At 36.5% G+C, this 17512-nt stretch overlaps 1 protein-coding gene across 4 annotated transcripts in view; it reads left to right on the forward strand.

Moving 5' to 3' along the window:
- The window catches only part of EVI5 (ecotropic viral integration site 5), a 223122-nt gene that overhangs the window by 65439 nt on the left and 140171 nt on the right, over positions 1–17512 (forward strand). For all 4 annotated transcript variants that reach the window (XM_065908661.1, XM_065908652.1, XM_065908670.1 and 1 more), the window contains exons 3-4: positions 15683–15872; positions 16496–16720. In XM_065908661.1, the coding sequence (XP_065764733.1) occupies positions 15683–15872; positions 16496–16720 (415 nt within the window). The remainder of the gene's footprint in view (positions 1–15682; positions 15873–16495; positions 16721–17512) is intronic.

Here is a 17512-nt window from a genome sequence, read left to right on the forward strand (position 1 = left end):
ACCAGATGCCATGATCTTAGTTTTCTGAATGTTGAGCTTTAAGCCAACTTTTTCACTCTCCTCTTTCACTTTCAACAAGAGGCTTTTTAGTTCCTCTTCACTTTCTGCCATGAGGGTGGTGTCATTTGCATATCTGAGGTTATTGATATTTCTCCCGGCAATCTTGATTCCAGCTTGTGCTTCTTGCAGCCCAGCGTTTCTCATGATGTCCTCTGCATATAAGTAGGGAGGGAGTAAATCTCTTATCTGTTACTCTATCATGGCCATAATGAAGTAATTTTTTTTCTTTAAGAGAGTTTTATATTTTCCTTTGGCTGGAAGAAGAAGCTTGAATAAGATTAGAAAAATAGACATATTATTTGATAGTTAGATTTAGAAGTTAATACTATATGTAAATGTATTGTGGATATTAACTCTGCTCAGCTTTAAAATTATTTTATTGGTGAGATAGTTATTGATATTTTTGTTTTAAAATGACTTGTCCTTAGGTTTGGTCTCTTCCTGTTGGTATGGAGATAGAAAATAGAGGCATGAGAGCAATTTCCTGGAAAGAGAATTTATAAGCTAGAGATTTTGAACCTGGTCCATATGAACCACGAGAAGAAGACCTAATGTTAGCTCATACAAACCTGGCAATAGAAATTGCCCTCTTCTGATGATCATTTCCTAGAAAGTGCTTTTAAAAGGGATTTCTTTGGCTGTCAGCATTTGGTGGGTAAGATGGAAAGCTTGGTATGCCACATGATGATAACTTCATGTCGGTTTTATGTGTGTGTTGATTTTAACTTTGTGCCCCTTTGCTTATTATATTTGAAAGATTTCGAGCAAAGTCTTTTGGTTGAGTTTTCAGGAAGAGAGAGTTTTAATATGTGGTTTGGCAGAGTTTCTTGGATAAGATGAATTTGGAAGAGGGTCATAAATGAGCAGGGCTTTTCTGGTGGCTCAGCGGTAAAGGATTCTTCTGCAGTGCTGCAGATGTGGATTTGATCTTGGGTTGGGAAGATCACCTGGAGAAAATGGCAGACCACTCCAGTATTCTTGCTTGGATAATCCTATGGACAGAGGAGCATGGCAGGCTACATACAGTCCACAGGGTTGCAAGGGTCAGACACAGCTGAGCGACTGCACCACCACCACCACCAGTATAGAAAATACTATATTAAAAATTGTTGATCCCTAGTCTGGCAGATTCCACATGGAGCAACTAAGCCCATGTGCCACAACTACTGAAGCCTGAGCACTATAGAGCCTGTGCTCCTCAACAGTTCAGTTCAGTTGCTCAGTCATGTCCAACTCTGTGACCCCATGGACTGCAGCATGCCAGACCTCCCTGTCCATCACCAACTCTCGGAGTTTACTCAAACTCATGTCCATCGAGACGGTGATGCCATTCAACCATCTCATCCTCTGTTGTACCCTTCTCCTCCTGCCTTCAATCTTTCCCAGCATCAGGGTCTGTTCCAGTGAATCAGTTCTTCACATTAGGTGGCCAAAGTATTGAAGTTTCAGCTTCGGCATCAGTCCTTCCAATGAATATTCAGGACTGATTTCCTTTAGGATGGACTGGTTGGATCGCCTTGCAGTCCAAGGGACTCTCAAGTGTCTTCTCCAACACCACAGTTCAAAAGCATCAATTCTTTGGCGTTCAGCTTTCTTTACAGTCCAACTCTCACATCCATACATGACTACTGGAAAAACCATAGCCTTGGTTAGACGGACATTTTTTGACAAAGTAATGTCTCTGCTTTTTAATATGCTGTCTAGGTTGGTCATAACTTTCCTGCCAAGGAGTAAGCATCTTTTAATTTCATGGCTGCAGTCACCATATGCAGTGATTTTGGACTTATGCCTATTTAAATTATTAAAATTTAAAAATCAGTTCCTCAGTCACACTAACTGCATTTAAAATGCACAATAGCCACGTGTGGCTAGTAGCTTCTGTATTGCACAGCACTAGTTTAAATAGTTTACCTTTCTGTATAATGGGAATATTGATATGGCTGGGTTTGCATCTAACATCTTGCTATTAAAAATTGTTTTCTATTTATCCCATCTGTTCTTTGTTCCCTTTTTACTTCTACAAGTTCCATTTTCTTTCAAATCTGCATAGTCATTCTTTATTGTCATTATTCTCTGTTCATAATGTCAAACATTCATTTAATTTCTTAGATATATTAAATATAGATATTTCCTTATCTGACTTAAGAGAGAATGTCTGTTTTGAACTATTTGGTTAGTAGTTTCCTGTTATTCTCAACATACAAAGAATGTACACATTTTGTTACCCATAAAAGATTTATCAATTTTATCACCTAAATATCACATTGATATTTCTTCTATTTTGTTTTACCCTGTTATGTAAACTTTTTGCAAATATGACTCAAATCCTTAGCGACATGAATATGTTAAAGTCGAGTCACCTACTTAGAAGTTAGCTAAATAAACAAAACACTTTTCCCCAAGTAATTCACAGTTTATTCCAGAGTTCTAGATGCACTTGGCATATGTGTCAACAAGTTGTTTAAAGATGTCTAGAAAAGAGATTTTTGACAAATAAGACTTTGAAGAAATAAAGGGAGCACAAAATTTTCACCATTTGTTCTTGTGTAGAATTACTCAAATCTTTTACTTTTTTGAGTTCACGTTTTGAATCTCTTTAAAAAAAAAAATTGGTAAAGCTCTGAATCCACGAGAAGGATTTACGTGTAGAGACTGGGTGAATGCAGCACTCTGTTGTTTTTTTTGCTTTAGGAAAACAGTCCTGGTGGAAAAACACATCTGTCTGGCTTTAATAAAAAATAAAATGACAAACATTAAAATCTAGCTCTCCTTCCTCTCTCCTGCTCTTCTTCCCACCAATGTATTAAGTCTAAGGAAAAATTGCAAGAATAATAGCTTAAATTCTCTATGACTGCTTCTGTGGTTTGTAATGTAGATATGTAAGTTATGTATTTAAAGTAAAAATTAGGAGATGCAGCTAGTACTTGTAACAGGGAAGATGCTTTTATTTAGGATTTTTTCTTCTCTTCCCCACATGTCTTAGGTTGTTTAGCTACTTTTGATTTAGAAAGTATAAAAGAGAGTTTTTTAGAAAGTTAAAATTGAAGAAACATAAAAATATCAAGCCCTATAAAGAAGCTATTTTTTCCTCCCATGGTTTTACTGCAGTAATCACTTTTTAAAATCAGTTCATGTGGCAATCCTAGTAAGATGTGAAGAAGTGGTTCAATACAATATCAAAGATCTGTTTGATGAAAGTTAATTATTGATAGCCTTGAGGTTGAAATGGGATAGCTATTTTTTTCTATGTTAAATGTGTTTTTCATTTTAAAATTACAAAGACTTTTTGGCAGAGATGAATTCAAGGAGGTAAGGTTCAAGTGTAAAGCAGTGCCTTTTAATTAAGAAGGGGAATAATGCTAATTTAAATTTTGAATGGGCCATTATTTGTGTGGTTGAAACTTTGGCATTGCAACCATGTTTGTTTCCTTTTACAGCCTGTTACTTAAAATCAGATTTTACTTTTTAGCAGATTTGGGGGGTGAAATATGAGGACAAGAAAATGGAAAGGGTTTTTCTAAATTAAAGTAAATATATTTTATGTAACATCTAAGTCTGCACTGTCAAATATGGAAGCCATTAGCCGTATGTGACAGTTGAGCACCTGAAATGTGACTGGTCTAAATTGTGATGAGCTGTAAAAGTAAAACATACTCCAGATTTTCAAGAGCTGATTTGAAAAAAAAAGAGATCATCAATTAAAAAATATTTGATTGTGTAGTAAAAATATGTAATGTTTTGACTGTATTTGATAAAGTAAATTATTAGAATTAAGTTGCAGCTATTGTTTTATACTTTAAACTTGGCTATTAGAACATTTAAACTTATATAAGGGGCTGGCATTATATTTCTGTTGGACAGTGCCGATCTCAGTGATCTAACTTTTACATTTATAATTTTATCACCACAGCATTACCTCTGTTTCCTAAGGGTACTCTATAAACACAGCCATGCACATTTAAGGAAGTGGTAAAAAGCTTCTGAACAAAACAAGTAGTTTCAAGTCTTCGTGTTAAAAATGTGTATTTTTAATCATAGAGTTCTTTAGATCTTCACTTGAACCTCTTATTCTTTTTCTTTTCATAGGAGAATTGTTTTAAATTTTTAATCAGTTGTCTGGTTTCCTGAGGAATTTGATGATGGGATTAATTAAAAGAATTTATTGTATTACTCTTTCTGTTTCAACTTAGCTTCAGTCTTTAATATCTGTATAAATCAGTCACGAAACTGTCAGTTTCTGATCAGAATATTTGAGAATGGCCTGCAAGACTCATGCATTTACCTTCTCTGAGACCTTATCTTAAAGAAACAAAAGCCAAAGAAAAACCCCCTGTGCTTTCAGAACTGGAGAGATCCTTGTCATTTAGGCTCCTCCCTTCTGAGTTGTCTCTGAGTTGTTGCTTCCTATACTAATTCCTTGTCTTTTTTCTTAATTCCCCCTTCTTGCTTCTGTTGTTCTGAGACACGTGTATGTTTGATGATGTACATGGGAGTGGGTGTGACTCCTCTGTGAGTCAGCTGTGTGTTCTGTTGCTATTGGTTTGCAGCAGCCTGGTTTTAGACAGCAGGTTGCTGCATTTCTCCCTGTACTTTCGTATCCTGTTTGTTTGGTGTAAGGTTGCAAGAGTATTTGAACCCTATGTTTGAAAAGTTGCCCCCTCTGCAGTGAAGTGCCAGTGTATGTAGCTTTTCAAGTGTTTTTCTCATATAGCAGTATTTTTCCTTAGCTTTCTTAGCTCCTTCCTTAGCTCTTTATAATTTATCTTAACAGTTTACACATTCCCAGATGGCATGTTGACCTGTTATTTTTTGTATCCTGCTCTCTTATTTCTGGTTTCCATGGGAAAGCATTATACTGAGTACAACAGGATATTAAAAAAGTTTGTCAAATAATTGCCAAATTTCCATTTGTAGACTTTTCAACTGCTGTAGTACTTATCTACATGGGTAAGTCTCCCAAGTACTTCAGACTCCAAAAACCCAAAAGAAAACCCTTTTTTTTCCTCTTCCTTTGTATTTTTTGTAGTATTGTAGAGAATTATTTTCTCTATCATGTTTATCAAATATATGCATTGTACATAAGTTACTTTTTTTTTCTCATATGCCCGTCATGAAGTGCACAATGTACCATTTTCCTCAGATAGGTGGCCCCTTGTTGAGATGAAGGTTCAGTTCTCAGTAGCAAGAATATGGTGAAGATAATCTCTAAAATAAGACCTAAAGACCCAGTTACTCTCTTTGTTGGCATATACCGTTGTTCTAACTTTAGAGAACTGGAATTGGATATGCTTTCTCTCTGCCAAGTATCCTAAGCTTCTGCAGTCAAGGAATCTTAGGCATTTTCCATCCTTCATACTATTGGAAATCCAACTGACAATGGACTTTAGCACCCCCAACTCAGATAATGTGGAACTGTAGCTACTTTGAATGCTACCCTTAGAGCTGGAGGTACAGAAAGTTGGAGTTGTTTAGGTGGAAGACTGTGGATTATATATTTATTCCCCAGTCAGTATAAATCCAAGCTTTGATGCCTTAGTCTTGCAGCATTCTAGGAGGATGAATAAATTTAGGTCTCTTAATTGTATAGCAGCAGGCCACACCTACCTATGGAGAATGCCTTTGATTATCACATACAGTGTTCCTACCAGGCCAGTATACTTTTCCTTTAATTAATTGGATTTCTTTTTGTTTTATTCATAAGAAAATTATGATGGGATGGGAAGGTAGCTTCCTTTTTTTTTTTTTCTGCAGTAAATCCTTACAAGGCAGTGAACCCATGTGCTCTGGGAAAAGGAAGGTAAATGAGTAACTTTTGAATAGACTTCTCACTAGCCCAGAGACCTATGAGTAATGCTGTATTACCAGTCTCTCAGGGGCCAGGCTACATGGTCTTTGAAAACTGCTCACATTTTCAGGCAGTGTGCCTTTACTACCATGTTAAGAGTATTTTAATTGAAACTTGGTTGCAACCAGTCTAGGAATCTTCCTGAGGTGCTTAAAAAAAAAGAGAGGAATCACTGCTTTTAGCACAAATAAATAGAAATGTATGATTCTAACTACACATTCTATAAAGTCTACATATTTTTAACGAGTATGTAAATTCTTTTCCTACATACCATGATTAAGTAGCTAGTGGAGAGAGACTTGATCGTTTCAGCTCAAGTATTACTTCTGGAAAATGTTCCCATTCTCTCAGACAGAAGGACTTCATTATATCCATAGCATAGAAAAAAAATTCTAAAGTTATTACTTGGAAAATTCTAAATTTTGATAGAATGACCAACAAATTTGAAAAAAGGAAGTAGTGTTTATCCCTTCCTTTGTTTACAAAATAGATACACTTAATATATCAAAAATAGTCCCTGTTTTTGTGATCGTATTATAATCATGGTTTTAAAAAAAGTTCTGAAGGGCTTTCAGTAATATAAAGCAGTAGTTTCTCACCTAATTCTTACTATCCCTAATGTCATTAACCAGAGACAGTATTTTTAATAAATTTTTGTGAAAGTGTTAGTCGCTCAGTACTGTCTGATTCTTTGTATCCCCAAGAACTGTAGCCTGCCAGTCTCCTCTGTCCATGGAATTTTCTGGACAAGAATACTGGAATGAGTAGCCATTCCCTTCTCCAAGGGATCTTCCCAACTCAGGGATCTAACCCAGGTCTCCTGCACTGCAGGTGGGTTCTTTACCTTCTGAGCCAGCATGCAGTTCAGTTCACTCACTCAGTCGTGTCTGTCTCTTTGGGACCCCGTGCACTGCAGCATGCCAGGCCTCCCTGTCCATCACCAACTCCGAGAGTTTACTCAAACTCATGTCCATCGAATCAGTGACGCCATCCAACCATCTCAACCTCTGTCATCCCCTTCTCCTCCCACCTTCAATCTTTCCCAGCATCAGGGTCTTTTCTAATGAGTCAGTTCTTCACATCAGGTGGCCAAAGTATTGGAGTTTCAGCTTCGGCATCAGTCCTTCCAATGAATATTCAGGACTGCTTTCCTTTAGGATAGACTGGTTGGATCTCCTTGGAGTCCAAGGGACTCTCAAGAGTCTTCTCCAACACTGCAGTTCAAAAGCATCAATTCTTTGATGCTCAGCTTTCTTTATAGTCCAACTCTCACATCCATACGTGACTACTGGAAAAACCATAGCTTCAACTAGATGGACCTTTGTTGGCAAAGTAATGTCTCTGCTTTTTAATATGCTGTCTAGGTTGGTCATACTTTTCTTCCAAGGAGCAAGCATTTTAATTTCATGGCTGCAGTCACCATCTGCAGTGATTTTGGAGCCCAAGAAGATAAAGTCTGCACTATTTCCACTGTTTTCCCATCTATTTGCCATGAAGTGATGGGACCAGATGCCATGATCTTACTTTTCTTAATGTTGAGCTTTAAGCCAACTTTTTCACTCTCCTCTTTCACTTTCATCAAGAGGCTCTTTAGTTCTTCACTTTCTGCCATAAGGGTGGTGTCTTTTGCATATCTGAGGTTATTGATATTTCTCCCGCCAATCTCGATTCCAGCTTGTGCTTCATCCAGCCCAGCATTTCTCATGATATACTCTGCATATAAGTTAAATAAGCAGGTGACAACATACAACCTTGACATACTCCTTTCCCGATTTGGAACCAGTCTGTTGTTCCATGTCCAGTTCTAACAGTTGCTTCCTGAACTGCATAAAGATTTCTCAAGAGGCAGGTCAGGTGGTCTGGTATTCCCATCTCTTGAAAAATTTTCCACAGTTTGTTGTGGTCACACAGTCAAAAGCTTTGGCGTAGTCAGTAAAGCAGAAGATATTTTTCTGGAACTCCCTTCCTTTTTTGATGATCCACCAGATATTGGCAGTTTCATCTCTGGTTCCTCTGCCTTTTCTAAATCCAGCTTGAACATCTGGAAGTTCATGGTTCACGTACTATTGAAGCCTGCTTTGGAGAATTTTCAGCATTACTTTGCTAGCATGTGAGATGAGTGCAATTGTGTGGTAATTGGAGCATTCTTTGGCATTGCCTTTCATTGGGATTGAAATGAAAACTGACCTTTTCCAGACCTGTGGCCATTGCTTAATTTTCCAAATTTCCAAAGTGCAGCACTTTGACAGCTTTATCTTTTGGAATTTGAAATAGGTCAACTGGAATTCCATCACCTCCACTAGCTTTGTTCGTAGTGACGCTTCCTAAGACCCACTTGACTTCGCATTCCAGAATGTCTGGCTCTAGACTGGTTGATGTATAATTTGCAAGAGAGAAATGCACAGTTCTTAAGTGTACAGTTTGAGCTTTAACAGATATAAACACCTAACAGATATATACACCTGTGTATAACCCACACACCCATTAAGATGTAGACAGTTCTTTTCATCCTAGAAAATTCATTTGTGCCCTTTTTACCAACTCTGCCACCAAAAACTTTTCTTCTGATTTTTATTGCCGTGGATATATTTTGCTTATTCTTTTTGGTGAGGCTGTAATTCATATACTATGCAGTTCACCCATATGAAGTGTGTAACTCAGTGGTTTTTTATGTATTTACAGAGTTTTGCAGTCATCACCACAATCATTTTTAGAACATTTTCATCACCCCCCCAAAGAAACTATATCCATTAGCAGCAACTGTCCATCCCTCCTTGTTCCCCTTACTCTCACTCCAGTCCTCAGCAACAACTAATCCACTTTCTTTTTTTTTCCTTCATTTATTTATATTAGTTGGAGGCTAATTACTTTACAATATTGTAGTGGTTTTTGCCATACATTGATATGAATCAACCATGGATTTACATGTGTTCCCCATTCTGAACCCCCCTCCTGCCTCCCTCCCCACCCCATCCCTCTGGGTCATCCTAGTGCACCAGCCCTGGGCACTTATCTCATGCATCAAACCTGGGTCGGCGATCTGTTTCACAATTGATAATATACATGTTTCAATGCTGTTCTCTCAGATCATCCCCCCCTCACCTTCTCCCACAGAGTCCAAAAGTCTGTTCTGTACATCTGTGTCTCTTTTTCTGTTTTGCATATAGGATTATCATTACCATCTTTCTAAATTCCATATATATGTGTTAGTATGCTGTAATGTTCTTTATCTTTCTGGCTTACTTCACTCTGTATAATGGGCTCCAGTTTCATCCACCTCATTAGAACTGATTCAAATGTATTCTTTTTCATGGATGAGTAATATTCCACTGTGTATTTGTACCACAGTTTTCTTATCCATTCGTCTGCTGATGGGCATCTAGGTTGCTTCCATGTCCTGGCTATTATAAACAGTGCTGTGATGAATATTGGGGTACACGTGTCTCTTTCAGTTCTCATTTCCTCGGTGTATGCCGAGGAGTGGGATTGCTGTGTCACATGGCAGTTCTATTTCCAGTTTTTTAAGGAATCTCCACACTGTTCTCCATAGTGGCTATACTGGTTTGCATTCCCACCAACAGTGCAAGAGAGGGTTCCCTTTTCTCCACACCCTCTCCAGCATTTATTGCTTGTAGACTTTTGGATAGCAGCCATCCTGACTGGCGTGTAATGGTACCTCGTTGTGGTTTTGGTTTGCATTTCTCTGATAATGAGTGATGTTGAGCATCTTTTTCATGTGTTTGTTAGCCATCTGTATGTCTTCTTTGGAGAAATGTCTGTTTAGTTCTTTGGCCCATTTTTTGATTGGGTCGTTTATTTTTCTGGAATTGAGCTTCAGGAGTTGCTTGTATATTTTTGAGATTAATTCTTTGTCTGTTGCTTCATTTGCTATTATTTTCTCCCATTCTGAGGGCTGTCTTTTCACCTTGCTTATAGTTTCCTTTGTTGTGCAAAAGCTTTTAAGTTTCATTAGGTCCCATTTGTTTATTTTTGCTTTTATTTCCAATATTCTGGGAGGTGGGTCATAAAGGATCTTGCTGTGATTTATGTCAGAGTGTTTTGCCTATGTTCTCCTCTAGGAGTTTTATAGTTTCAGGTCTTACATTTAGATCTTTAATCCATTTTGAGTTTATTTTTGTGTATGGTGTTAGAAAGTGTTTTAGTTTCATTCTTTTACAAGTGGTTGACCAGTTTTCTCAGCACCACTTGTTAAAGAGGTTGTCTTTTCTCTATTGTATATTCTTGCCTCCTTTGTCCAAGATAAAGTGTCCATAGGTATGTGCATTTACCTCTGGGCTTTCTCTTTTGTTCCATTGATCTGTCTTTCTGTCTTTGTGCCAGTACCATACTGTCTTGATGACTGTGGCTTTGTAGTAGAGTCTGAAGTCAGGCAGGTTGATTCCTCCAGTTCCATTCTTCTTTCTCAAGATTGCTTTGGCTATTCAGGTTTTTTGTATTTCCATACAAATTGTGAAATTATTTGTTCTAGTTCTGTGAAAAATAGCATTGGTAGCTTGATAAGGATTGCATTGAATCTATAGATTGCTTTGGCTAATATACTCATTTTGACAATATTGATTTTTCCAATCCATGAACACGGTATATTTCTCTATTTGTGTCCTCTTTTATTTCTTTCATCAGTGTTTTATAGTTTTCTATATATAGGTCTTTTGTTTCTTTAGGTAGATATATTCCTAAGTATTTTATTCTTTTGTTGCAATGGTGAATGATATTGTTTCCTTAATTTCTCTTTCTGTTTTCGCATTGTTAGTGTATAGAAATACATGGGATTTCTGTGTGTAAGTTTTACTAATCCACTTTCTGAATTCTAGGTATTGAGTATAAATTGAGTCATATAACATGTTTCCTTTTGTGACTCGCTTCTTTCACTTAGCATGTTTTCAAGGTTCCATGTTCCAGCATCCATGTTGTAGCCTGTATCTCTGCTTCATTTTTTTTCAAGACTGAATGATATTATACCTTATGGATATACCAGTGTTTTTATCCATCCAGTACTTGATGGATATTTGGATTGTTTCCACTCTGGCTATTATGAATAATATTGGCTTGAACACTTGTTATGTAGGTTTTGTGTGGACATAGATTTTCATTTCTCTTGAATATATATATACCTGGGAGTGGAATGGCTGGTTTGTATGGTAATTCTATGTTTAACCATTTAAGAAATTGCCTGACTTTTTTTCTGAAGTGATTTTACCATTTTATTTTGCCATCAGTGTGTCTGAAGGTTCCTGTGTCTCCATATCTTCACCAACACTTGTTGTTATTTGTCTTTTTCATTATAGCCGTACTATAATGCCGTACTGTGAGGCAGTGTGTTGTTATGTTTTGATTGGCATTTCCCTAATCATTAGTGATGTCGAGCATCTTTCTGCGTGTTTATTGGCCAATTACATATATTTGTGGAGAATTATCTATTCTTTTTCTGTGCTCATTTTTTAATTGGTTTATCTTTTTAGTATTGAGTTGTAAGGGTTATTTATATATTCTAGATAGAAATCTCATGGGTTGCAAATATTTTTTCCCATTCTGTGGGTTTTCTTTTCACTTTCTTAATTCATCCAGTGAGGTACAGAACATGTAAAATTTTGATGAGTCCAGTTTAAATGTATTCTTTATTTTACTTGTGCTTTTGGTGTCATATTTAGAAAGGTTTTTCTCCTGTAGTGTATGTGTTCTTGAACTTCTTATAAATAGAATCAAGTAGTATGTGTTCTTTTGCATCAAGGTTCTTTCACCTGGTGGGTTCCATACAGTCCATGGTGTTGCACAGAGTTGAGAAGGACTGAGCAAGTAACACTGTACTTCACTTGTTTCACCTAATGTTTATAAGATTAATGTTATTATCAGCAGCAGTTTGTATCTGAGTGATGTTGCAGTGAGTGAATGTATCACAATTTGATCATTTATTTTTCTGGATATAGGGGTTGTTTCTGGACTTTGGCTATTATGAATAAAGCTTTTCTGAACTTTAAATTGTAAGTCTTTTTGTGGACATAGATTTTCATTTTCTTGCTGTCATATAAAAATGTATTCAACTTTATAAAGAATTGCCAAATAGTCTTCATAGTGGTTGAAGTCTTACATGCTACTGACATGGATATGTTAGAGTCACAATATGTCTCATCTTTGGCAGCACTTAGTGTGGCCAGTCTTTAAAATTGTAGCCATGCTGATTGTGTACATAGTGTGGTTTTAACTTGGGTTTCTTTGGTGATTAAAGATGTTGAATGTTTTTCAGTTGCTTGTTAGCCACTTGACTGTTTTGTTTTGAAAGGTGGCAGTTTAAATCTCTTACTCATTTTTAAAAATGTGTTGTTTGCCTTCTTAATTATCAGTTGTAAGTGTTCTTCATGTATTCTGAACACCAGTCTTTTGTCAGATGCATATGTTGAAGATTTTTTTTTCTTAGTTTGTGGTTTACGTTTTCATCTTCTTAAAAGCAGAGCTTTTAAAATTTGAAATGCAATTTAGTATTTTTTAATCAATTTTTTTCTTTTATGGTTAATGTTTGTGTCCCATTAACAAATTTTGCCTATTCCAAGGTTGTGAAGACTTTTTCCCGTTTTCTTCAAGATGTTTTATAGTTTTAGTTTTTCTATTCAAGCCTATTGTCCATTTTTAATCTTTTGTTGTTATTGTTGTATTATGTGAATTAAGGCAGGGGCAGTATCTTTAAATAATGTAAAGTCTGTACTTGGAATATTTCATTTGTAATATTTTTCAAAGTTTTGTATATTTGTATTACCTATTGCATTGTCCTCTGAAGATGAACTGCTTAACTCTTCTATCTAATCCACCCTTGAATTCATTTGGTTTTCCTGCTTATACTAAAAGTTGTAATGTGGAGATCTCTGAGACCTTTCTGACTGTTAAAAAACAAAGAAAAAACCTTTCTTTTTAGGTACTTTTTCATCTATGCTTTCATTATATCTCAGATTTCTGTTTAGCTTGGGAAACACCAGTATTTTCTTTTTAACTGCATGTCTTTATTAATGGTAGTGGTGCAGTTTAATTATTTGGCATATAGTGAAGTGAAGTCGCTCAGTTGTTTCCGACTCTGCGACTCTATGGACTGTAGCCCACCAGGCTTCTCCATCCATGGAATTTTCTAGGGAAGAGTACTGGAGTGGGTTGCCATTTCCTTCTCCAGGGGATCTTCCTGACCCAGGGATCGAACCTGGGTCTCTGCATTGCAGGCAAATGTTTACCATCTGAGCCACCAGGGAATCCCCAAAAAGTGAAAGTCACTCAGTCGTGTCAGACTCTTTGTGACCCCATGGACTATACAGTCCATGGAATACTCCAGGCCAGAATACTGGAGTGGGTAGCCTTTCCCTCCTCCAGGGTATCTTCCCAACCCAGGGATCGAACCCACGTCTCCTGCATTGCAGGAGGATTCTTTACCAGCCAAGCCACAGGGGAAGTTAGCAAGCATTCAATGAATAATTAAGTGAAGTGAACTTAGAGTCAGGTTATTTCTGTAAAGTTTGTTTGTGTATTCCATTTATAAATCTTGAGGTTTAGAATCATACATAGAATTACTTGTATACATATACTTATTTTTTCATAAGTTTAATTGTGGACTTATTAAAATAATATCTATGGAAAAAACAGTATTTAAAGCAAACCATTATCATTAATTAGTTTTTTTCTGATGAAGGCTATTTATAGCAAATAATTGACCCTGAATTTAGCTGTTTTGTAAATTTTTCTATTTCTGGCAATATTTGGGACATTTTATTTCATTTACTGTTGCCATGAAAAAAATGTATTAAATTATGCCATGAATAAGGAAAGTTTTTTAGTTTATATTATTGTGTTATTGAGTTTGATCATCTCGTACTTTAAGTTTTTTTTTTTTTATTATGAGGATTTGAGTTTTATTTCAGTTCTGTCAGTTTTCAGTGTATTTTGTTTTGAGCTAAATACAAAGACAATATAAAGGGATATAAAGATGAGTAAGATTAAATGTGGCTTGCAAAGGATTTTTTATAATCTGCTAAATATAATTTGACTCATGTTTATTAGTTTTTATACATCATAAATTAATATGGGGAGCATTTTTTTGTCTAAGCAGATGATTTTCTGAAGGAGTTACTGGAATCAAATAGTATCCATGTTAAACAGATGTTTTAGGACCCTTATTTGCATGGCATGTAATTTACATCTTAATAATGATAGAGCCACATTTTCCAGCCTTTTTTTTTTTGATAGTCCGTGTACATGTGAAAGAAGTAATGGATTTGATGTTGTATTGAGTTATGGAATGGATCTCTGAAATTATCCTAACCTGTCTTTCTACAGATAAGGCAGAGGCCTTAAACAGGGTCTTAATAGTGAAAAGGTCTCAATTTTAAAGTGCTAGTCCAGTGATAAATGACAGCTGTTAGCTGGCCTGAGTTTCTGGGAGATAGTAGGGTTTATGGAGAGTTAGTGGATTAAAGTCCTTTCTCATTTAAAGCGAGAAGCTTCTACCCTGCTATACCCTGTTATTTCTGAAATACAGGCTAGTTTTGCCCTTTTTGTTTTTTAAGAAATTCAGAATTGTAAATACAAATATATGTTGGAGAAGGAAATGACAACCCACTCCGATATTTTTGCCTGGAAAATCCCATGCCTAGAGAAGCCTGGTGAGCTGCAGTCCATCAGGTTGCAAAGAGTTGGACATGACTGAGCAACTAACACACACAGACAAATGTATGTGTATATAAACAAAAGAAATCTTCTAATTTTAGTTTTAGTAATTGTTCATTTTTTTTACACAAACATTGCATGAGCTAGATAAAACACTCTTTGGGGAGATCAGTTATGCCTGGGTGAAGCAAAATTGAAAGAGACAAAAGATTTGATTAATTTATGTGTCTGCCTTTTTTAGTCCTAGACACATTTTAAACATGTTAGGATTAGTTCTTCTATAGAATTAGTTAATACCTCTTCCAAGTACAGTTTCTTTTTCCTTGAAACCTTCCCAATGAATTTCTCCCCAGAAGATTTCTTCTACTTTGATTTTTAGTGGAGATAAAGAGAAATTATGATGGGACTAATAGCATTAAAATATTTAACATAATTTACTTTATCAAATTTTAAAATTGCTATTCTTAGTAGAAAAAAAAATACAGCAATTAATTTTGTAGATGCCAACCAAATATTTTAAAAATTATGCATATTTAAAAACTATGGCTAAATTGCTGTAGTGAAGCCTTTAAGTATTATCATGTTGTTGCAGGAAGGGGGGACCCCTTCCAGGGCCTGAGAGTGGGCTTTTGTCTATCACTTGGAAATGGCTTGTCCAAGGAGGTACATATGCTGACAAAGCAAGATACTGTATTGGGAAGGGGCACCCGGGCAGAGAACAGGAGGGTAAGGGAGCCCAGGAGGACTGCTCTGCTATGTGGCTTGCTGTCAGGTTTTGCATTGATGAGATTTGTTTCTGGGTTGTTTCTGGCTAATCATTCTCAAAAAAGAGTCCTTCCTGGTGGCACACCCATTGCTCAGGCCAGATGGATGTCAGTGAGAAGGATCCTGGGAGGTGGTAGGACAGGTGGTGTCTCCTTTTGGCCTTTCCTGAACTCTTCCGTTTGGTGGTGGCTTAATAGTTCCAGGTTCCTTACTGAGACCTCCTGTGGTAAAATACTCATGCAAATAGTTACTATAGTGCCTGGCCTGGGTGGGTGGTTTTAGTCAGTGTGTTTCCTCTAATACTGTCATCTAGTGTCACTGTGAGATCTTGAACAATTTTTAATTATATTTTAGATTGTTAGAGACAGATAGTAAGTCTTTAAGATCTGTAAATGGATCAAGAAGGAACAGTGGCTCCTCCCTGGTTTCAAGTTCATCAGCCTCTAGCAACCTCAGTCACCTTGAAGAAGACTCTTGGATTCTTTGGGGAAGAATTGTTAATGAATGGGAAGATGTGCGCAAAAAGAAGGAGAAACAAGTTAAGGTATTCATATTCTTTGCTGAAGTTTTCCTCTTATCCCATCAGGCAGAGATTGATAGAGGATTAAAGAGAAAATTGGATTCTAGTACTTCCCAGGTGCTATGCTGAAGAGGTCTACTTTATATGTTTTCTTCGATTGTGCCAATAGAAGTTTTGATTTGCAGCTATCAGCTATTATAAAAGTCTCCTAACTGTAGAAATATAGATTCAGAAATGAAATGGTGACATCCAAAATCCTTCAGTTATCATTATTTTACTTTCTTTTTTTTTAGGCATAAAACAGCCCTTTGAAAGATCATGGTTACTTTGCTATCTGTCATTCACAGCTCTGCAGATTATCAGTTCCTTAATTACATTGAGAGGCTGTACTCTGAGTGAAATGACAGGAATTTATCCACAGCATTGTTGTTCTTCTGATCAGAGCACAATACATCAGTATCTTAGCCAAATCTTAGCTTTGGTTAAAAAGTTCCCTAGTCTTACTTTAAAAGTAGCTTTGTGAATTAAAATTTGAGAAAGTTTAAAAAAAATTTTTTTTTTTTTAAAGTCATCTACTCCAATCCCTGTGGCTTTCAAGGTAGGAAGCCTAAATAAGTCATTTAAACATTTTTATTTTTATTTTTTAGGAACTTGTTCGTAAAGGGATACCCCATCATTTTAGAGCGATAGTTTGGCAACTTTTGTGCAGTGCACAAAGTATGCCAATTAAGGATCAGTATTCAGAACTCCTGAAAATGACCTCACCTTGTGAAAAACTGATCCGAAGGGACATTGCTAGAACTTATCCTGAACACAATTTTTTTAAGGAAAAAGATAGCCTTGGACAGGAAGTTTTGTTTAATGTAATGAAGGTAAGTTCTATTTATTCATTTTTTGGGGGGAAGGAGGTGAAATAAATTCTTATGTTGAAATTAAACATTTCTCATAATGAAGTACAAACTCATCCTAGTAATCAGTTGCTTGGGCAATCAATTTGATTTTAGCATAATCTTGACTTTAATTCTGATGTTTAGGTTGCTGTCTGATTTGCAAAACTCTTGGAAAATTCCTTACATTGCTTGGTATTAGGTGAAGTCAGATAACCTATAAATGACTATACATACCATAGAGAGAGACTTCCCTTGTAGCTCATTCGGTAAAGAATCTGCCTGTAAGGCAGGAGACCTGGGTTTGATTCCTGGGTCAGGAAGATCCCCTGGAGAAGGAAATGGCAATCCACTCCAGTATGCTTGCCTGGAAAATCCCATGGACAGAGGAGCCTGGTGGGCTACAGTCCACAGGGTTGCAAGAGTTGGACACAACTTAGCGACTAAACCACCACCACCACCACCATAGAGAAGACCCTTCATGAAAATGAGTAATTCACCTTCTATGAGTTTCACAATTTGGGAGCAAATTTTCTGTTTGCCATGGCCGGCATCGCTAAGAGCCCCTCACCCTTGAAGGTGTGTGGCATTGTAATTTTTTCTTCAATATTGTCTTTTCCCTTTGCATAATTCCTTTCCCTTTTAGTCACCTCTTTGAAATTATGATTTCTTGTTAAACCATATCAATTTTGTCAGTGCTTTACCATCATCTTATTCAAATTTTACTCTATCAGCTACATATTTTTAATGATTTTTAAGCTTTGTCACTTCCCTGAG

The sequence above is a fragment of the Muntiacus reevesi genome, chromosome 1, assembly GCF_963930625.1.
Source record: "Muntiacus reevesi chromosome 1, mMunRee1.1, whole genome shotgun sequence".
NCBI lineage: Eukaryota > Metazoa > Chordata > Mammalia > Artiodactyla > Cervidae > Muntiacus > Muntiacus reevesi.